A 23,099-nucleotide genomic window follows, 5' to 3' on the forward strand; every position below is an offset into this window, starting at 1 on the left:
CCATGGCGGAGTTTATCCTCTACATACTACACATTTATTATTACACATTTATTACAGAACTGTATGGTACTGCTGTGTCACAAATAGATAAATATGTAAGTGTGCTGTGATTTCCTCCTGATTTGTTTTAATGGCTTAAGCTACTGTACAGTCTTCCCCAACTTGATGAAGGTGCACTCCTGACAAAGCCTTTGTAAGGTGAACATTTCAAAGCTCAAAGATCAAGCAGGTAATTACCATTAGTATTAAGGGTAAAATGTTTTAAATGTTTTCCTGAGCACCAAAAGTGACAACCATTTATGTTAAAATATCACCAAATCCCATCAATTTGGCGGTAAAGTGTTCTTTGCCTTTGGGAGCCATTTTTTTAACCTTTGTTTTGAGTGAAATCAGGCTGTATCAGCAAACAGCCGGCTCAAGGCAACTGAGGCTTTAGCCTAGAGGTTTAGATTTTAGACTTTTAGGTTTACATCTTAAGGATTTTGTCAATGACGAGTGCTTACCTGGTGATGAGCACAGCAACGTCATGGTGGGCAGGGTGCGTGTCACTCTGTGGATTTACGCTCTTCTGCCATGTGCAGAAATTGTTGAGCGTGGTGTCAGCATGATGGACAATCTTCAGACCTTTCTGGGTGAACACAAAAGAAAGCATGTCTTCACATGGACATAACTGAGAGCAACAACCCACAATCCTCCCTTGAAGCTTGAGCAGCAGTAATCTTTAACCAATTTCATGATGGTCCACCAGACACAGAGACTGATAGGCCTTTGGGTAGGCAAGTCCAAGCCAGTAGTGTCATACATTTGGCCTAGATCAGCAACAATTTATGCATTCCTTATTAAGTTTGAGGTGTTTTTGGCTAGAGAGACATACACTACATCCTGGCTTGGAGCACACAGATGTTTTGACTGGAACATGAATCTACAGGCAGCACAAAATATGAAACTGCTTCATTTTAAACAGGAAGCCAGCAAACACTTTCCATCCCAATGTGAATGGAAGCTGTGGACTCCTCACACCACAAATATGCTAAAAAAGCCCCAAGAAGGCAGGGATTTCACCTCATCCTCCTGCAGAAGGACAAGCCGCACCAGGACAATGTGGATGGCATTCCCGATACTGGCGTCATGGAAGACCCCAGCCACCTGAAACGGCAACAGCACGACACTTACCAAGAGGTAAAATGTGAGCATATCGCAAGTCTAAATAACATGTAAATCAAACATCCTGCCAAACTACCAGTTTATTTTTGACATTAGCTTTAACACTGAATTTGCAAAATATGTGTGTAATTTCTGTAATTTAATATCATTTATATGTGCATTTTATATACTCATATGAAATACATGAAATATTTTTCAATGGATTTTTTTTACATCACCTGTGAACTGTGATTCATTCTTTTAACCAGAAACAGCCCAAAAGGATAGGGTTATGATGTCTATGGTCCAGTTGGACACATTCCCAAAATTTTAAAAATCCTTCATGAAGCCACGCATTTTATGTTTACATTGTTGGTTTTAACCGTGCCTGATCTGGCACCTGAAGTCTCTGTGCTGTCCTTTAAATGGTCCCCAGTTGTCCCTGCCCACCATGTTCATGATGGTGAAGATGTAGGACTCCACGTTGGTGATCCCATGGTAATCAATGAGCTTGGAGTCCGCCACCACCATGGTCTCCACCCAGCGCTCACGGCTCACAGAGCGCGGCATGACCCTGTGCAGCCCCTCTGGATGCTGGTGCTCCCGCTCCCACACCTCTCGCTCGCGCTCCGTTTTGAGGAGGTCATCTGTGGTGGGGAGGCAAATGACATCATACCCATGTTATGGAGCTGGACAAACACCCATGTTTACAGCACAATTGTATCACATGATTTGTAAAACTTTTTGCAAATGATTCTTTTAACTTTGTAAGTATTTATTTATAGATAGATCCACTGATTATCTTGGTCATTTCTACATCATTTACATTACATTTACATTTATTCACTTAGCAGACACTTCTCCAAAGCAACGTACATTTCACAGAAAAATACAATGACTGCATTATATCAACAGAGAGACTTAGATGCAGATGTGTGACTCTAAAGCACAGTTAATTCGTTACATTCCACCATGTGAACCAATGCACATCACACGAATAGCTGCATAGTTTATCCGTTATTCAGCAGATATGATTGCAAAGTTATTAAGCATAAACATTTATACATTAACATGCACTTAAGAGGTCATGGGAGAAGTGAGTCCAGAAGAGGTGAATTTTAAGACACACACACACACACACACACACACACTTTCAGAACCGCTTGTCCCATACGGGGTCAAGGGGAACCGGAGCCAACCCGGGGCATAAGGCCGGAGGGGGAGGGGACACACCCAGGACGGGACGCCACTCCGTCACAAGGCACCCCAAGCGGGACTCGAACCCCAGACCCACTGGAGAGCAGGACTATGGGCCAACCCACTGCGCCACCGCACCCTGTGAATTTTAAGACCTTTCTTAAAAGTAGAGAGACTTTCAGCAGTTCTGAGTGAGAGGGGGAGGTCATTTCACCACATTGGAGCCAGAACCGAAAAAACCTTCATCTTTGGATTTTGGACCTTTTGTGAGTTACACCAAGCAGTATCACACAACTTCTGGTAAGTACTGGCCAAAAAAAATCTAAACTAAAAATATGAATAAGAGAAAATTTTGCTCTTGCATATACATATATATGTAATTGCCAAAGTGCAGCTTTATTAACAATATTTTGTAATAAGAAGCAATAATTAATTAATTAATAATTAATTAATATTAAATTATTAAAGAAGAACTTTTTTAGTTTAACCAACTCAAATCAGAGCCAAGTAATGGTAAGATAAGTATGAACAACAGGTAATTCCCATTTTACACAACTGCATATTCCAGTTGTATAAACTAATAAAAATGAGGTGGGTAGAATTTCTACTTCCATGGCAGCAGTTTTGTGTTCCTGTTTTCTTTGGCAGGTCTGTATGAGGTACATGTGTTTAGCATAAATCATGAGAGAGAAACCCCTCTCAGGTAGTACAATGGAATCAGTCAGAGGTTAAAATTGAAAAAAATCATATCCCCCTTAGAGATTTAAGCTTACTTTTCATTCCAAACCCACAGTTTAGCTCCTAGAGGGGGAATAGCATAGCCCAGAGCAAGATAAAGCATTTAACTTCAGCTGCATATACAAATAAAAGTGTAATATAGTAATCAAAGTGTCTGTATTGACAGAAAAAAAAACTAAGCAAAAAATCATGAAAACTATTTAAACAGACAAAAATTCAGGAATATAGTAATTCTCAACTGTATCATGGTCTTAAATGGGTGAGGAAATTAGGGATTCTTAATCTCCCAATGCATGGAAATACAAAGCGCTGTCAATGAACATGATTTACATAGTTTAATAGTCTCTAATGTTTTCACCAAAGAACTGTCATTAATAGAAATGTTTTCCTAGCACGGTGGCAAAACATGAGTACCAAACTTGTTTAGCACACAGTTTATAAAGAAGTGCTAAATAAAAATAGTTGAGCACTACTCCATACATGGTGTTGCTGCCAAGTTCAGACAAACTAGAGCAAATTAGGAGACACAGATTAGTGACCCTGAATTAGGAGACACAGATTAGTGATGGTCATGCATTCAGTCTTTGACACTTAAATTCTGTAATCTTTACTATTAAGACCATACATAGTAAGGATGATGAAGCTAGTCAAAGATGCCACACACCTCTCACTCCACATGGTCTCGGCCCTTCCTCTTGCTGGAGGCTCCGCCGGATCCTGTGCTTCGGGTAAGGTTCAGCATTCCGGTAGACCACATGGGGTTGGATCCCTTCCTGGCTCTCAGATTCATACCCCTGCACAGGTTCAATGAAATAATGTCCTTCTGGCAGGCTAAAGAACCCTTTCTGTTGGGAACAATCAAACACACAGAACATAAAAGCATCAAAACCACCTCTTGAGTATCACACAGGAGGTTACAGAACTGCAGGTAGTCCAGTTTCTAAGACACTAGATCGGCAATCAAGAATCTGCCAGAATGAGTCATGTTGCACCTTTGAGCCAGAGCAGTTTCAGTTCACATCCAGTTGTATAAACGAGTAAAAAAAAATCCCAGATGTAACCATCTAAGTGGGTTCTCATAGAAGAATCTAGTAAGCAGGGGTGTGCGGTGGCACAGCGGATTTGGCCAGGGCCTGTTCTCTGGTGGGTCTGGGGTTCGAGTCCTCCTTGGGGTGCTTTGTGATGGACTGGTGTCACGTCCTGAGTCTGTATCCTCCAGCCTTGCGCCCTGTGTTGCTGGTTTAGGCTCCAGTTTGCCCCGGCCCTCGCTTGGGACAAGTGGTTTCAGACAATGTGTGTGTGAGTCTAGTAAGTAATTTAATAAATAGTGTATGATTTAATTTCTGTAGTCTTTTAATAAGCTGACCTGAGGAACAGAAAGAATTCTGTGTCACCACTGTTTCATTACAACTGTTCCATGGGTAACACTTTAAATGTTAAAGTCACTGGCTATAAGGGTTACATAATTGGATATATTTTAGTCTATGTCAATAAAAAACAGCTCTCCCTGCTGCCACCGTGACCCTACTAGGACAAGCGGGATAGAAAATGGATGGATGGATGAATAAAAAACAAGTTAAAACACACTTTTGAGATACCCGACACACACATATATTCTAAAGCTTCAGCCAAGAGAAACTAAATTATCGCTAAATAAACCAAAATTCAAAGGGACATTTAACTGACTTTCCGTGGAAGAGCCGCCCTTGCCTGAGGTATATTCCCTCCCCCCGATGGGAGTTCAGCACAAGCCCCTACGCGCGTGCTTATGCATCCCCACCCAGCTGCTCAGCTCATCATTCAGGCACCTGCCTTCTGGAAAACACTCAGTCACTTCCATGGCATTTACATCCGGCACATTACTGACTGAAGTGAATTAGTATTTTATTCGTTTATGTGACTGTTTTTCTGGAGGATCTTGGCTCTCTTTGATTTGGCAACAGGTCTTCCTTTCTCTGATTTTTACATTTCTTATTTTTTTTGTTTTTAAAAGATAACATAGTACACATGCATGTGTTATGTTAATACTTATGTTAAATAGTTCCTTTATGAGTTTGTGTGCATTTTTCTGATGTATGGTTACTGGGTCCTGATTTGTCAAGCACCCCCAGGCTTTTAAGCCATCAATCATGAGCATCATGTCAGAGAACAGGCTACATGCCAGCGGAACCTATTGGAAAGAATGTCTCCATAATCACACCGTGGAGACTGGTGCTGCTGCTTCAGGTGTTCCGTTGGAGATCCCCGCCATAAACCATAGGGCTTACGAGAACTTGTGGCTAGAGCCGAAGGTGCATAATGACTTAAAAGAGATGGTTGCTTATTACTGGGCTCACTTTATTTATCATTCATTCATCTGTTATCAATAACCGCTTGATCGCTGGTAGACTAACAGTAAATATGGTTTTCATTTCAAAAGGCTGTAATCAGAACAGTGCAAGCAGTTTCATAAGCATCCTTTGTTATGGTTTGGTTTCTTATGACAATGTTAGTGTAAAAACTACAGACATACACACTGAAACCGATTGCCCCATGTGGGGTCATGGCAAGCCAGAGCCTAACCCGGCAGCATAGGGCACAAGGCTGGAGGGGGAGGGGACACACGCAGGACGGGACACCAGTCCGTCACAAGGCACCCCAAGCAGGACTTGAACCCCAGACCTGGCAGAGAGCAGGACCCGGTCAAACCTGCTGTGCCACCGTGCCCCCCATTAGTGTAAAAGTTAAAAATATGAAAACACATAGGCTTTTATTTACAAATTGTGAACCAGTGCTGGTTCTCACATTCTTTAGGAAATGGTATTACTGCTGTTAGTACTGCACACTGGTGTTCAATATGTAGTTTTTCGACGGTAATCAGGATCTCTCTGCAAACTGTCATCTGACTTGTCCTGGTGAGACAATCTCAACATTCTTACCGAGAGCCCCGTCCTTCTTATCTGCTCTCTAAATAATCGACGAGGAGACACTTAAAAGGAATTTCACCCTAATGCCTGTGTCAGGGGAGACTAAACTAACAGAGGATCTGCTAAATACAGAAGTCATGTGGAAGTGGTTTCATTTTTTCTGTCCCCTCACCCCCCCAGAAAGCCTCTGCGATTGCAAAGTCAGCAAATCAGGGCTCAGAGCTTTCAAGAGGAGAGAAAAATGTGTGTTGAGTTTGAAGGATGGTTGGGGGCTTACACGTGGGGAGTGTTATCAATGCACTTATTCAGCCCTAAAGCTGATGCAGGATTTAAGGATACGGGTTTGGAAAGAGCCCAAGTGGCAGTTTAAAACAGGGTCAGTAGACTGATCCAGTGAAAACACAGCACACTCTTCCAGATACCAAATGCTTTTCTCATAGTTTTCAAGAAGGAAAATTGATCGGCTGATTAAAAAGGTCAGTGATAAAACTTGCTTGCTAAGCAACGTAAGAATAATTCCTTTCATTCATTTCTACAGGTGAGTTCACTCGGACCATCATGAGTTGAAAAAACCTACTTTTACGTTCAAATATAAATTTTCGTTTTTTCCTGTTTTCCATAATAATTTCACAAATATAAAGGGTTAACATGAGTTCGGGGGGGTGTGGTGGCGCAGTGGGTTGGACCAGGTCCTGCTCTCCAGTGGGTCTGGGGTTCAAGTCCTGCTTGGGGTGCCTTGCAATGGACTGGCATCCTGTCCTGGGTGTGTCCCCTCCCCCTCCAGCCTTACGCCCTGTGTTGCCGGGTAGGCTCCGGCTCCCCGCGACCCCGTATGGAACAAGCGGTTCAGACAGTGTGTGTGTATGTGTGTGTAACATGAGTTCAACAATACAGGTACTATACTGTATATGCATGTTACTTAGTTATCTTCGAAGATATTTCTAAGCACTATTTAGCAAAACACAAGGAGATGGAGCAGATATTTCTACACATTGTTATTTTTGTATTTCCAAATACTTCAAGGGTGGGACAACCCATAAATATTAAAGCCCAAAAAAGATGCTATGTTTGATTATAATGGTAAGCAACCTCAGAAGAATGTAAGATCTGAACTCTTTATCCATCTAAACTTTGTGTTTGAGCAGCTAGTTTGAAAAAAAAAAAAAAAAAAAACTCCCCATGATATGCATTTCAGAAATAGCATTCAAGGTTAATAGCCAGAGGTTCAGAGACTCTGTGCCCAGTTAGGAAGTACAGGAGAAAAAGAAGCAGCAGCCTTTTCGTTGAAGTTAACATTTCTTCTGTCCCAAGACATTAAATAATTATTTAGAATTTCTAGAGAACAAAACTCAAGACTGTGATCCAAAAAATCACATATGTGGAGACCAAAACCAAACAGAGTTTTAAAAAAAAAAAGTATGAAAGGCAAGTACTTGTTCATACCCCAGGGGTAGAACACTTTAATTCAGACAAAGTTATCTAACTACCACAACTTGAAGAAATGCTGAAAGAGAACAAAATTTCCAATTTTCAAAAAAACATTCAAGTCACTCACACCTAAAATGAGTCTCCACAAGATAATCACATTACTACAGAAATGTCAGTCACCAAACCTCTTGACTCTTTTCACTATTTCTGATTGATATTTTCAGAGAAAAAGCGTAACTGATGGAAGGGTGTCGATGTGATGACCACTTGTGTCCTGGCACATCCCACATTCCAAGGCCATGTGCTTTCTGTGTCCTCTATCTTGTGTTTACTGCCCTCCTCAAGCTGAGCTCCACGTCTCACGCTCCATTTATAGCTCGCAACTCACAGAGGCACATCCACTGATGGGGTGGCCCCTCTACGCCTTCAGCGTCAGACACACTGAAACGGTGCTCAGTTAGCGAATATAATCCCTTCTAATGACCAGGTTCTGCTGTGCATTGGACCTTCAATGAAATGCGCTACACAGTATAGCAGAACATCCACAGATTTTACACCGCTTTCTTACCATGAAAATCCCCATAAATTATATTGCAAAAGCAGAAAATCTGTGTTCTGCATTTTAACATTTGTGCATTAATAGATAACATTTAGTTATTCGGGGACAGCTGGTAGAGTAGCACTTAGAGTTAACCCAAAGATTACAGGTTCAAATCTCATTTCTGGCTATAGTACCCTTGAGCAAGGTACTTACCTTAAAATTTCCCCAGTTTAAAAAAAAAAAAAGAATACCAAGTTGTCCTAGCTAAATGAATAAATACAAAAAAAATGTAAAATTACATATTTATTTAGCTGACACTTTTATCCAAAGCAACTTACAATCATTTACCCAATTATATAGCTGTTCAGTTTTACTATAGCAATTTAGGGAAAGTACCTTACTCAGGTGTAGTACAGCTGGAAGTGGGATTTAAACCTGGAACCCTGGGATCCAAAGGCAGCAGCTTTAACCACTATGACACCAGCCATCCCGTAATTATCACTTTGTGTAATGTACCATATACCAACTATCAAACTGCATTCTTCACAAAGATTTCATCTGAGGCTTAATCTTAGAGAATTCTTTTCTGTGCCACTTAACCAGCCACTGGTTAGCGTCCAGGACATCCACAGATCAGGATGCATTTCCAGTATACTTGATACCGAGCTCAGGTTACTGGGGACATATTAGACTTCATGAATAGCAAGAATAAGGAAATAACGCTTTCTTATAAGAGGTGGATACAATGTGAAAAATCATAGTACAGTGACATTGAGGGTTTGTGGAATTATGGGAACAGAACAGCGGAGTGTTAACACATACACACACACACACGCACAGTCTGAAGCCGCTTGTCCTAACCGCACCGGAGCCTAGCCTGGCAACACAGGGCATAAAGCCAGAGGGGACACACCCAGGACGGGACACCAGTCCGCCGCAAGGCACCCCAAACAGACTTGAACCCCAGACCCGCCACCCAGCGGGACTCAGCCAAACCCGATGCGCCACTGCACCCTCCTCAGTGTGTTAACAGTGGAATGAAATTAAATGAGTTTGTGTCAATTTGACTCTACCATGTTTACAGTATTTCTTAACTGCTACACCACTTTCCACATCTCATTTCTTAATATAAAGGTAATAGATCTTTCACGTCCAAAAGTGTACTGTGAATCCCACTGTGCTGAACTCCGTTATCTCCTCATTCGAATTTTACGATGCCCAAATTACCTCAACATCCCCCAATGAATATGGTTACTGAGTCCTGTTTATATCAGTTATGACAGCTCTGCAAAGACCCTGAGTGTTCACTGCTCTTTTACATCATTTCTCTCTTTCCTTCTATATTATTCACCATTACCCTTGTGTTTGCTCAGAGTGTCCACATCTCTGACTGCCCTCCACTTCTCAACACATGCCCTCATTCCTCACACACCTTCCAGGAAAAGGTTCTAACTTCTTTACTTCATCCTCAGTGTTTTTGTCATCCTCCACATCTGTTAGCCCATATTGGTAGGTTTCTAATCCTAAACCGACTCAAAAATTTCAATTTCCCAAAAAAAAGAAGAAAAAACACTACTGGTTTAAACATGACTTGAACAGTGAGATTCATTCAGTCAAGAGGAGAGTCAAGGTTTTTCACTTAAGAATTCAGATGAAACATAAACTGACAATCACAATGGGTTACCTGGGACAAAACAAGCGCTGTGATATTTCATTTCATTTATTTATCAAAAAAAACAAATGTTCACAAGGCGACAAGGTGGCGTAGTAGGTGATGTGCGTGTCTCAGTGCCTGGACTGTGCGATCGGACGTAGGCTTGATGACATCACGGTGTCAATAACAGACCCAAAATCATTTTGACAAGAAATCCCTCCCTGCGCTATATTGCCCATCCCCCCTTTTCTCCTCAACACTAAGCAGTACAAACATTTGCGGAGGAGAGCAAACGCCGTCAGTGGAGAGGGGCCAAGTCAGGAGGCTACAGGAGAATGACAGTCTACATGAGCATGCAGGAGAGAGATTCCTGAGCTCCCTGTGCACATATGCACAATACTCTGCACCGGTCTGTGGAAAACAGGCCAGAGTTTTCATGTGAAGCCCCTTAACCCACTCAGGGTGAAATTAATACTGGCAGTTGGAAAAATAATTGCCAGCTGATGCTCATTTGCAACGTCTGCCTGGAAACGGTATCTGACCACTTTAGTAACTTTCCCTAATAGGCTGGTTTTTTGTGGAAGATCCTTTCTAGAAGACATGGGAATGCTTTGCAAAGAGTCCAGACCTGAAAAGTAGCCAATTCAGTAATCTGACAAATGACAAAAGTGTTTGATTGCTGGAATAACACAGGCACTTAGTTGCCAGTTTAATCCCATTCACAGTCATCGGTTCACACGGGTACTCTGGTTTCTTTGCAGATCTGCATTCCGTTCGCGCGAGATGTGTGTAAGGGTCCAGCAGATGACTGATGATCTTTATTAGATGTAGCACACCTACCTGCCTGTGCTTCCCAGAATGCTTCCGGGGATCACCTGAGACCTTGTTTTCATAAGCAGTTCTTGAACAGGGGTATATGTGGGCAGTCATACAGTACAGATGGCATTATAGTGAGCCTCAGTTCATTGTGAGCAGGATCTTATAAAGCCTGCAATCACAGGCCTTGAACAGCCCACCATCAAATATCACCAGAAAACAGGCCAAAAAAGTTCTACGGGGGAATGGCACGGTAGCACAGCAAATAGCGCTAGAGTCTCATGGCTGCTGGGTGATGGGTTCAGATGTGGATCAAAATCTGACTCAGTTCATGTGGAGATTATATGTTCTCTCTTGTTTGTGTGGCTTTTGCTCTTGGTTCTCTGGTTTTCTCTCAATCCAAAGATGTATGTTTTAGGTGGACTGCTGTCTCTTACCTGCCCTTAGTGTGTATACAAGTGGGGGGGATGTAGTAGGTTTGGCCGGGGCCCACCGTGTGGTGGGTCTGGGGTTCAAGTCCTGCTTGGGGTGCCCTGTGGCAGACTGGCATCCCGTTCGGGGTGCATCTGAACCCCCTCCTACCTTGCGCTGCCAAGCCAGGCTCCTGGTCACCGTGACCCTGATTGGGACAAGCGGTTGCAGACAGTGTGTGTGTGTGTGTGTGTGTATAATTGCTGTGCAGTGGACTGGTGCCCTGTCTAGTGTGTAACCTGTCTCATGCCCTACAATTTTTGGATAGGCTCCAGACCACTGTGACTCTACAGTGGATAGGTAATTATTAATCATTTCTCTCAAGATCTCTCCAGCTCATGTACGGTATAAGTGTTCATGCACCATAACTTCATGAGCATCCCCAGATTAGCCTTTATTCAGCCACTACGCCAGCATTGTATGTAATTGTTTGTGTATCTTTGTCGGTCCTGTGTTTTATGCACCTACTTGAATGATGAAAATCGGTGTAGCAAGTGGAAGGTAACAAACTAGATTTACTTGAAAGTCACATGTCTGCAGCCATGTCTCTTTCTCTTATGTAATGCATAAATTGTACTTTTGCTGAGATGTACATCACTTTGGACAAAACACATCGTCTGAACCGCTTGTTCCATACGGGGTCGCAGGGAGCCAGAGCCTAACCCAGCAACACAGGGCATAAGGCTGGAGCGGGAGGGGACACACCCAGGATGGGACGCCAATCGATCGCAAGGCACCCCAGACCCACCGGAGAGCAAGACCTGGTCCAACCCACTGCACCACCGCACCACCCCTTTGGGCAAAAGCGTCTGCTATATGAATAAATGTAAATGTACTCATGATCACGAGCTCTTCATGGGGAGTAATATCTTCCAAGTGGTCCACGAGGTAATATTATCAAAGTATAGACCAAACCTGAAAGCGCAGAGAAGGGTTGACACGTTCACTAAGTCAACTACCCATTGCAATCGAGACAGTTTAAATAAAAATACCAGAATATCCAGATTACATTAGTACAGATTACCAACAAAAAGATCACTGTACACATCAAGAAAAAAGGAGAAAATATAAATGAATACAGTAGACAAGAGGGAAGAAAATGCTGATACGTGAAAGATTTGACACTTTTTCGACGGGGGTACAGCACGTTCAGAATTTAACAGAGTAAACTCTGACAGTCTCTCAGCTTTTCCCAGTAAAGAACAGGCAAACTTTCCAACAGCAATATCCTCCTGTTAAATGTACTTGCTTGTTCATTATATTTGCTAATACACGAAGAACTGGTACCTTTCCCCGTTGTTTTGCCAAAGAGAGCAGCTGAAAAGGGGTATGAGGCCCTGAATGAATCGAAATATCCTTACCAGTCCCTTACAGATGCTGACAGCAGCAGTTCCCTGGAAGCTGGAGTTTGTCACCCTCCCAATGAGGTGGCAGGAATTTTCCCCATAGGAATTCTGCTTCAGTGTCATGTTCTGGCACCCAGATCTCCCCTCCAGCACATAGTTGCTCGCCAGCAAGTAGTTGTTGACGGTGAGGTTAAAAGTCAAATCTTGACCTCCAAAGGCAACCGAGTAGTGAACAAACTTTTCGGATGAGTCCAAGGCCCGCTTGTCCCGTCCAACTCTCTTTGGATATACTATGGAGTATTCCAGTTGAGACCTGATGAAATGACCTGTGAGAAACAATGCGAGTTCTTGTGTTACCCATCATGGTAAAGTTAATTCAGTGCTCAGCTGGCAAAGCCTGCATGTTAATTGCAATTACAACCACCTTGTGTGTGTCTGTACATTCGTATGTTCCTAAGACTTAAACTTCATGTTGTGCCCAAGAGTTTGATGAATGGGAAGAAAAACAAAGAACTAGCCATTCAGAACCAGTTATATCTAGAGAGTGTTTTAAAACAACTACAAAAATTTCTTGACTAGATGCTTAAATTAAAGAACATAATGGTTTTTAACCACTATTATAGTGACTATATCTACATATTACATTTTGTTTCTAACAAAGATAACAAATTGAGGAATTATGCATGGAAAATGTTTATTTCTGTTCAGAAATTCCAGGAAAAAAATTCATAGCCAATGCACACAGAGATCTCTATCAATTTATTCCTAAAGTATAAAAAGATGTGGTTCAAAAGACCCAAAACTAGCAAAGCATATTTTCTGTGTATAACTGCAATCCGGTGTTAATGTTGTAGTTAAGAACTGATACGATAATAAATTATATGCTGTTTATGCAATGAAAAACTTGCACTTTTATCAGCAACTGCCAAAATCACAATAAATGAATATATGCCTGGGGTTCAGATTAAATTAAAGTAAACAAATTTACACTTTTATTGGATATTTTTCTCCAAAGCAACTTACACAGTTACGCTACGTACAATAATGTCCCCATTGAGGCAGCTGGAGTAATTTCGATATTAAGACCAGAGCCCTTTCAGCCTAAATGAAGCACGGCTTAAACCACGTTGCCATCAACTGCTCTTGGACATTAAGATATTGATAAATTTACACACTGATAAATTGCTACTATTACAAAAACTATTATGATTCTTTCTTTAGCTGAAGCCTTTGTTTGCGCAAGTTCATGTATAACGTCAGCAGTTACAACATATTAGACCTTAGCTAGATAAAATTTGGCAAGGTTACCATGTTCCACAGTTAACTTGTTTGTTATTCTGCCTAGAGAACCACGGTTAGCATAACTTGGCTAGCTACATCGCTAAAGACGCCGTCATTTGTCGTCATCAAGAAAGCGTCACGTCACATACTGAGCCTCTCTGACGTCAGGAAACGCGCTACCTTGTGTCATAGGAAGCGTCCAATGACCGTGGGACGATATTAAGGGGGCGTGGCTTGAGGCGGTCCACAATCCCGGGCTTTTGTTCATTGTAACTTGCATTTTTGGGTCTAGCGCAGGTTCCAGTGTCTCGCGTCGAGCAGGGCTGATCCGCAGTTTTCTGTTTGTACTTAGCGATAATCTAGAATTACCAGATCACCCACTCTTTTACCAACGTCCGGTTTATGTTCGAAAACCTAGAATTACACGACCTATTTATGTCTCGTTTCAAAAAAAAAAAAAAAAAAGTCGGTTTAACTAATTCAGTACATGGAACGTTGAATTTCTGACAAAAAAAGTCTAAAGATATGCACAAAGATGCACTGGCAAAGACCACCGAGGCTGTTCATCGAGGAGGCACAAAAAGAAATGTGATTAGTGCGCTTAAATGGACTTTTTATTAAGTGTGGAGTAGAGTCACTCATCGTTTTAACCACAAATTCAAAGCATACATCACCAGCAGGCGGACCGCTAGTAACTGAGGCGTGCTAGTCAGTCACATCAGAAGCAGTTTCACTTTTCACAGTTTTTCAGTGTAATTTTCACGTAAACGTCTCCCCCCCACCTTGCTGTGCGTCCGGGAAGTGGAAGCGCTCCGCCTGAGAGAGGTCGTCGTGGGCGCCGGAGAGGCGCACGCAGAGCTGGAGGAGCAGCGCGAAGTTTGCGAGACACCGCATGTTTCAGCTGCCAAGGTCGCGCGGGGGGATGAAAAAAAAAAAAAAAGCCCGTGAGTGAGCCCGAAAAAGTGAAGGCTTCATTCAGCGGCGCGCGCAGTCAGCCGTGGCATCACCACCACCATCATCTTCATCATCATCATCACTTGGGCAGAATCATGCACGGAGGGGAACGGGCCGCTGTCCCCCCGAGGAGGCAAAGAAGGAAAAGAGAGAAGCCGCCGAGCTGCAGGGAAAGGACGCTCGAGTTCTGGAGGGGTGGAGAGTTTGAGCGACTTGTCTCTGGTTTCCATAGCGGGAGAAGGAGGGAGTCCCGGGTTCGCGCTGCACACACTACACACCATACGCACTCTACACCACACACGATCTGCAAAGAAGCTGCTGCGTTTCTTTTTTAACAGCGAGACATCATGATGCAGCCGGTGACTGTGTGCGCGATATACAATAAAAGTCCAAATATCCTCCCAATCAGTGATGTACGCGGTCAGCAGGCAAGTCACATGCAAATGATCAGCTTTTAACAGCTTAAGGTAAAGCTGTTTAAATATATATATTACAGTGTGTTATACAGTTTGGCATTTTTCCTTTTGCTCATTTTTAACCGTTGCGCCACCTGCTGGTCTCGTCAAGACAGTGCGGGGCTGCCACTCTTGCGGGAAGTCGAAGGAGAAAACTGAACTCTCACTACTGTAAAGCTGTGGTCCATGTACAGAAACGATAAAATGATGGATTCTGCCAATGCAGTTGTCTCCAAAAATGAACATTGATGGCTGCTGTAGTTTTTTTTCGTGATTAATTTTTATACAATTTTTTTTTAGTGCAGATCACTGGTACTTACGCAAACTCCTTTTTTTGCCTAATTACTAGTACATTAATAAATACATTTTATTAATGTTTCAGCCAATTAACTATTTGTTTCTGGTTTGCACAATAGGTTACAAAAGGCAGTCATGAATAAAAGCCAAATAACAAGAGCCACAGTCCCAGAATGCAGTAAATAGGGAAAAATGTGGAGTGAACCATCAGAAATCAGCAAACTGAACACTATTTTGCCTTACTCTCATTCCTCATTTGGTTTCTTATTCATGACTTCCTTTTGTGACTTACTGTGCAAACAAGAAACGTTTCATCAGAAAGCTGTAGAGCCAGATCTCATCTGGTAAACACCTGTTATACCCTGTAGCTAAGTACTTTACTTGCTTAAGTAAACATCTATCAATTGGCAATTATTTTCTTGTTTACAGCACTTAACTTCACACTGCAAGCATGGGATAGAGAGAGAGAGAGAGAGAGAGAGAGAGACACACCATACTTACTGAGGGAAACAAGAGAGTGTGTGTAAGTGAAGTGGTGCCACGATGGCACAGTAAGTAGCGCTGCTGTCTCACAGCACCTGGGTGGTGCGAGGGAACGTGGGTTTGTTCCCCACTCACTGTGTGGAGTTTGCATGTTCCTCCCATGTCTGCGTGGGTTTACTCTGGGTGCTCTGGTTTCCTCCCACAGTCCAAAGACATGCTGTTCAGGTTCACCCATAGTGTGTGAGTGACAGAGAGTGTGTGTGTCCCCCACTGATGTATGGATGAGTGACCCAGTGTAAGTAGTGTATCTAGCAGTGTAAGTCACTGCGGTGAATAAGGTGTGTGGGCTGATAACACTGCATAGAGTTCATTGGAAGCTGCTTTGGAGAAAAGCATCTGCTAAATACACACACACACATTTTCTGAACCGCTTGTCCCATACGGGGTCCATTATCTGCTAAATAAATAAATGTAAATGGCAGCACAACATGTACACACCTATTACAAACGGAGGAAAGAGTAGTCACTGCACTCACCTACATACAATGATTATAGTATTATCTATTATTGAGGACACCAGTTCAGGCATTCATTTGATCAATTCAGATTTTTTTTTCGTGATCTAATAATTTTCTGTTTAATTATTTAATTCTTATTACATAATGGTATATTGACACATTACATTTTTTTCCTAATATTTTCCATAAACTTGTTCTACCAGTGCTTTGGCAGTACGCATGCGTAAAAGTTGTCATGCCCATAGAGGAAAAAAGAAAGTAAGTAAGCTGGGTTCCAGTTAGTTCTTTGATAAGTTAAGTAACTGGTGTGCTACCTACCCTTGATCAAGGTACTCGGCCTGAATTGCTCCAGTAAAACACTCAGATTTAGATATTGGGCAAGTAAACAGACTGCTATGCAAAGAATTGGTTATAACCTGATTTTTTCCCACCACTTCCCAGAGACTTGCAAAACTCAACTCTATTTACTGGGCAGAAAAGCAGATTTGTTCTCACCTTCAGTTTACAGAGTGTACAGTGCAGTCACCACTTTTTACAGGGTACGGAACAAGCCACAAAGATGTCCTTCTGGGCAGTTAGCAGCCATGGTTGGAGACACATGGAACTGCAGTCGAGTCCTAACTTCAGTGGGCAGTGTCATTAGAACTATTGATTTTTTTCATGCAAGTGATTATTCAGTACTTTTCTGCAATACTGTGATCACACAGCTTGTTATAGTTAAACTCTCATTTCCACCATGTCCATGGCACACTCAGTGCAGGAAGGTTTGTGAGTGTTTTGGAAGGTGTTCATGTAGCTAAGGGAGTGTACCCCCAATGGAGGGGAGCAGACCAGCCCTAGGTGGGAAGATATCTCTCACACACACACACACACACACACACACCCCATCTGAAACTGCTTGTCCTATGGGGAGCCAGAGCCTAACCCAGCAACACAGGGTGTAAGGCTGGAGGGGGAGAGGACACACCTAGGACAGGATACCAGTCCGTCACAAGGCACCCCAAGCGGGACTCAAACCCCAGTCCAACCCACTGCACCACTGCACCCTGGGTGATGGGAAGATATGATTGGGATAAACAAAAAAGTCCTCTAGTCTGGTTCAGACAATTCCAGCAGCCTGCAGTGGCCTAAGTTCTGTTTTCCCAGTAGGTCGTTTACACTGTTTATGGGAGATGTAACCATGGCAACTTTGCATGTTCAGCAATTGCCTAGAGAAGGAGGACCATGAAGCTACAGCGCACTGATTTATAGCTGAGCAGTGGTGTGTGGTGTCTCTGCAAGCCCTGCTGTGGGAAGGCAGCTGCAGTTCCCTGGCATTGAGACAGTGCCCCCAGCATGAGTATGCATCCCCCACAGGGGGTTGAAACATCCCCCTCATACTCATCTGCATGGTGCTCTGCATCCTGTGATAGGTCAGTCTGCAGAGTTGTTATGAGTCATGTGTTTATGGCTTCTGCACCAAACGCATTGCTGTGATGTGTCATCATCAGTGTAGACGTGGACGGGACGGTGTCCACAGGTTTTCAACTGCTTTTTTGTGGTACGACTCAGGGGAAAAATAGTAGCACAGTAGGAAAAAGTTCAGTTTAAAGTTCGGTTTTCCCTGAAATCAGCCCTTTTTCACCAGCGCCCATAAGGTTCAAGTTGAAATAATGCAGTACGTTTGGAAAAAATGCAGTAGCAACTTTTGCGTATATCTGTAAATGCCCTGAACCATGGTTTTTCTTAAAAAAATCATTGCGCTTTTAAACGGTCAATTAAAAGAGAAGCATGTCACTCTTGTTTCAAGCAAAATTATGTGAATATGCCTGAATGATAATAATAGTACTGAGTTATAATGATGATGATGATAATTTCTGGTGTGTACAACTTTTGTGGGATGAGTGAATGATAGACGTGAGCAATGTAATAAACTTGAACAGCTTGTCTCATTTTATACAGTCTCATTTACATGTTTCAGAGTTAGTGCTTGAAAATGACAGGTTTTATATGTCCAATAGATTCCAAAAAATTGTACTGAAACATTTCTTTGGTTTGAAAAAAATGTTGGCTTTATTCTTTCAGCGTGGTTCAGAAAACTGACAAAATAATGCTTGGTATCCAGTCTGACTCAAAGTCAATGGAAATGTGCAGTAGAACAAGTCAAATAGAAAAGAACAAATAAAGGCAGTGATAGTTAAAGTTAAGTGAAATTGTAGGACATCACATTTTTCAGTTTGACTTTTTTTTAGCCCTGGTGCTGAGCAGCAGGTCTGCAGACATGAAACTTAAAAGTAATATTTTCTAAATGGGCTGTTTGTAGACTTTGCAAAAAAATTAATTTGCAGAAATTCAATTACTATAAAGCAAGAGGCAAAACACAAGGCAGAAAAATAAAGGTCCCCCAATAATAATAAGTGAAAAGGACAAGTAGCGGAGCCATAAGATTTTGGGAATTGTGTTGCTTAAAATTACATCAGTGGGTGTACAAAAAAAAATTCTAGCTGGAAAATGTTGGTAACTGTCTGACGTAGAAGGATGTTAACTCCTGATTGTATGGTTCCTAAAATGTGGGCTGCTGAAGGTAGCATAGAGGATGAAACCAGTACATGAAACTCTACACACTTATTGCGCGAAAAATAAACATACTGTATTAAGGTCTGCTGTATTCTAAGGGTGGATTCTAGGGATGAGAGGGTCTACTTTTTCATATTCGCAGCATCATTGTTGTTCACAGCCAGGATTGGAATTTAAACTAGATTGCCTACAACATACCTGCTGTTTTTGATGGATGGATGCAAGCGTTTAATATAACTGAACAGTTACATGCAGGCAGCAACATTAATTATGAGCATTTAACACAGGCTTTGTAGTTTTACAACTTCAAGCAAACATCTTAGTCGAGAAAATTCAATTTGACAGTTATCTGCAGCTTTCATTTTCACTTTTGACTGTGACACAAAGGAAACACAATACAAACTACAAGTAGGAAAGACTTCTAGTTTATGTGTCAGTAAGGGTCATTCTGTGTGTGTGTGTGTGTGTGTGTGTGTGTGTGTCTTGGTGACGTTTCATCAGCTGTATTTAGTCAAAGAAAAAAACAACAGCATGATTTGAGTAATACATCACACATCGTCTGAACCGCTTGTCCCATACGGGGTCGCAGGGAGCCGGAACCCAACCCGGCAACACAGGGCGCAAGGGTGGAGGGGGAGGGGACACACCCAGGACGGGACGCCGGTCCGTCACAAGGCACCCCAAGCGGGACCTGAACCCCGGACCCACCGGAGAGCAGGACGAGGTCCAACCCGCTGCACCACCGCACCCCCCCCTTGAGTAATACACTGCATTATAAATTTCCATACACAAGTTAGAAAAATAACTGCTCTCCCTACTGCCACCGCAAGCCTACTAGGATAAGCGGGATAGAAAATAGATGGATGGAAGTTAGAAGCATCCAAAAAGCTGTGAAACATTTTGACCACTGTATACTGTGGTATGAAATACATTTACATTTATTCATTTAGCAGACGCTTCTGTCCAAAGTGACGTACATCTCAGCAAAAATACAATTTATGCATTACATTAAGAGAAAGAGACATAGCTGCAGACATGAAAGTCTCAAGCAAACCTAGTTTGTTACCTACCACTTGCTGCACCGATGTTCATCGTTCAGGTAGGTGCATAAAACACAGGATAGACAAATCCTGATACCCTCCAACCAAATTCTTATTTTTTTTTTAAAATAATGTTATAAGAGCGGGGGCGCGGGGGCGCGGTGGCGCAGTGGGTTGGGCCGCAGTCCTGCTCTCTGGTGGGTCTGGGGTTCAAGTCCCGCTTGGGGTGCCTTGCGGCGGACTGGCGTCCCGTCCTGGGTGTGTCCCCCTCCCCTTCCGGCCTTACGCCCTGTGTTGCCGGGTAGGCTCCGGTTCCCCGTGACCCCGTATGGGACAAGCGGTTCTGAAAATGTGTGTGTGTGTGTGTAATGTTATAAGATACACAAGCAAACAAAAACAATGCCGGAGTAGCGGCTGAATAAAGGCTTTATCTGGTGATGCTCATGAAGTTACGGTGCATGAACATTTACACCGTACATGAGCTGGAGAGATCTTGGGCGAAATGGGTCTGGAAAAGGTGAGTTTTCAGACCTTTCTTGAATGTAGACACAGTTTCCGCAGTTCTGAGTGGGAGGGGGAGGTCGTTCCACCACAACGGAGCCAGAACCGAGAACATCCGTGCTTTACCTTTCGTGGGTGGGACCACCAAGCGAGCAGAAGTATACGAGCGAAATTGTGTGGCCCAATGCTAGATGCGCTTCTGTACTGGCTTGAAGCCTCTCCTGTCTGCCCTACAGAAGTGCATCTAACAGTTTTACAATAGCAGGCTGGAAGGGTTGAAACCTGAGAAATATTTATGACAAATGTCTTAACCTGTGGGTTAACTACTTGTAAGGATTTTTGTACTGATGTTGTTTGTTGTATATGTAATACTGAATAATAATTTGTTCATGGGGCATCTATGTAATAATACAAATGTAGATCATGACACATTAGATCAGTTTAAATGAGCAAATACAGGATTTGTTGGATGAAAGGCATAGAAACTTATAGAATAGCACAAACTGATGATTTCCTGGATAGACCAGGTGCGGCCACAGAGTCCCCATCACTCGTCCCGCTTTGTATCTGGGAGGCAGTTGTGTCCAGCGCTGACAATGAGAGGCCCAAACCACACTGGTTAATGCCATTTACATTGTATTACTGCATCATTTATTTTACAAGTCAATGATTTTATGTAAAATAAGTTTACTTTGCTTATTTCAACCACTTATACAACAGGTACTGGACTAAAGCATGTTGGGCTTTGTATTACACACAAAAGTAAAACAGAAATGTCCCTTTTGAGGAACTTTCAGTCTTTTCTTACAAATTCAGTTCCTTAACCGGTCCCTCCCCTGATGTTCTAAGATGGACCTTGCTTCCATATACTGCTAAACAATAAAGCCCCAATGTCTGACTTGTACATTTATTTGAAACAGATCTAAAATGCACAACAGTCTGCACCACACACACACACACACACACACACACACACACACACACACACACACACACACACACACACACACACTCACACTCACTATCTGAACCGCTTGTCCCAGACGGGGTCGCAGGAGCCTAACCCGGCAACTCAGGGCGTAAGGCTAGAGGGGGAGGGGACACACCCAGGACGGGACACCAGTCCATCGCAAGGCACCCCAAGCGGGACTTGAACCCCCGACCCACCAGAGAGCAGGACCCGGTCCAACCCACTGCGCCACCGCGCCCCCTCAGTCTGCACCACATAAAGCACAAATTAAAGCTTTATTTTCTCCTCCCATGTACCTTGTGATGTATGGCAGGTTTTTTTTCCAGAATCCAATGAGTACATGTTCACGTTGTCACCATCAGGTCCAGGATTGTATAAATGATCATTCGCCTTCTGTTGAGGTAGTGAAACAAATAAATCAGTGACAAATGACAATAGTGCTATGCAATGCAGCACTGCTGTTAATATGAATCAGTTTTGAAACTTTGCCATTAAAAGTCCCTCAGCACTGACTGCTTTCTTCTAAATTAATTTTGACAGTTAGTGATCAAGCAAGCAGGTCCGTTTTGCTAGGTGTACAGGTGCACTGTGACTCAGAGAACAGGTCTGATTTCACTTACCCATGAGCCAGTGGCCATACATCTGTGTCTGACCTCAGGATGGGTTTCTAAGTATCTGCAAGACACAATATTTGCTTAGTTCTGCTAACCAGCATATTTGTTGCACATTATGTTCCCCTTGAACTGGATTTGTGGCCAAAAGCCTGCAATTATAATGGGGGGATGCTGTGACACTTTTGAGCAAAGTAAATTGTAGAATACTGTACTCCCCCTCCCTACTTGTGCCACTCACCTGGAATCACCATATCCAGGACCGCACTCACATTACGGCATCTGACCATAGTCAGGTTACCACATCTCTGACGAAATCACCATGCTCTAGCTTTAATGACACAAAAAAGGCTGACCATACTGTTGAAGTACACAGAGCAGGACCCCTGTCTCTCATAATGGGTGTGATTTTGATCTGATGTGGAGCTTTGCACCTAGCATGAAATCACTGATGAAACATTGGAAGCGTATTAGAAATCAGGTTTGGCATAGGTTTATAGGTTTGACAAAGCTTTGCCCTAATTGCTGACAAGGCAAGAAAACTCACCAGATGGGAAGTGTTTTTTTAATAACTTACATTATTTATAACTTACATTACAGAATAATACAATATTATGCAACATGCTATGATAAAAAAATACCATAATTTCTAAAACAAATGATAAAATTTAAGCAAGAGATTTTTAGGTGTTTCATAACCAAAACTGCTGAATTATGCAAAATATCACTTAAAAAAAATTAATTTATCTTCAAATCCAAATTTTTTTGTCACGAAGGAGAAAATGTAGTATAGGGTCTTCTGCTCACCTCTTCAGATAAGAATCAGAATGTGTGTAGGAGGGCCTCGAACCCTGCTTGACCCCACTGGGCACCCAAGCAATCGACGTGTCCACTCCGATCCCAACTCGGCCTGTTGCTCCAGAGGAGATTGGCATCCCTGATCTCTGCCTCTACATGTCAGGATGGAAGAAGGCCGGAGCAACAGATGCAGCAGTGGATCCTCCTGAAAGAATTGCCATGAGAGGACAGAATAACGGCAGGTTTTCTGGTTTCATATAAAAAATTCTTTTATAGTTGGAGAATGAATGTCTCTCTGGTCAAATTACAAGTCAAACTTTAGAAGGTTTGTTGTTGTTACTGTGACAACATGTCACATGACCACAATGGGCCTGTTGATTGGACAATACTGTACC

General features: G+C 42.6%; 1 protein-coding gene across 1 annotated transcript in view; it reads right to left on the bottom strand.

The window, feature by feature from the left end:
- The window catches only part of adamts12 (ADAM metallopeptidase with thrombospondin type 1 motif, 12), a 28,570-nt gene extending 14,018 nt beyond the window's left edge, over nucleotides 1-14,552 (bottom strand). The window contains exons 1-7 of the mRNA XM_029259722.1: nucleotides 14,529-14,552; nucleotides 13,549-13,609; nucleotides 12,256-12,566; nucleotides 3,743-3,923; nucleotides 1,594-1,790; nucleotides 1,063-1,146; nucleotides 504-628 (exon numbers count right to left, since the gene is read on the bottom strand). Coding sequence (XP_029115555.1) covers nucleotides 504-628; nucleotides 1,063-1,146; nucleotides 1,594-1,790; nucleotides 3,743-3,923; nucleotides 12,256-12,566; nucleotides 13,549-13,609; nucleotides 14,529-14,552 — 983 coding nt within the window. The remainder of the gene's footprint in view (nucleotides 1-503; nucleotides 629-1,062; nucleotides 1,147-1,593; nucleotides 1,791-3,742; nucleotides 3,924-12,255; nucleotides 12,567-13,548; nucleotides 13,610-14,528) is intronic.
- Between the last annotated feature and the right edge of the window lie 8,547 nt (nucleotides 14,553-23,099).

The sequence above is a fragment of the Scleropages formosus genome, chromosome 17 (assembly GCF_900964775.1).
Source record: "Scleropages formosus chromosome 17, fSclFor1.1, whole genome shotgun sequence".
Lineage (NCBI taxonomy): Eukaryota > Metazoa > Chordata > Actinopteri > Osteoglossiformes > Osteoglossidae > Scleropages > Scleropages formosus.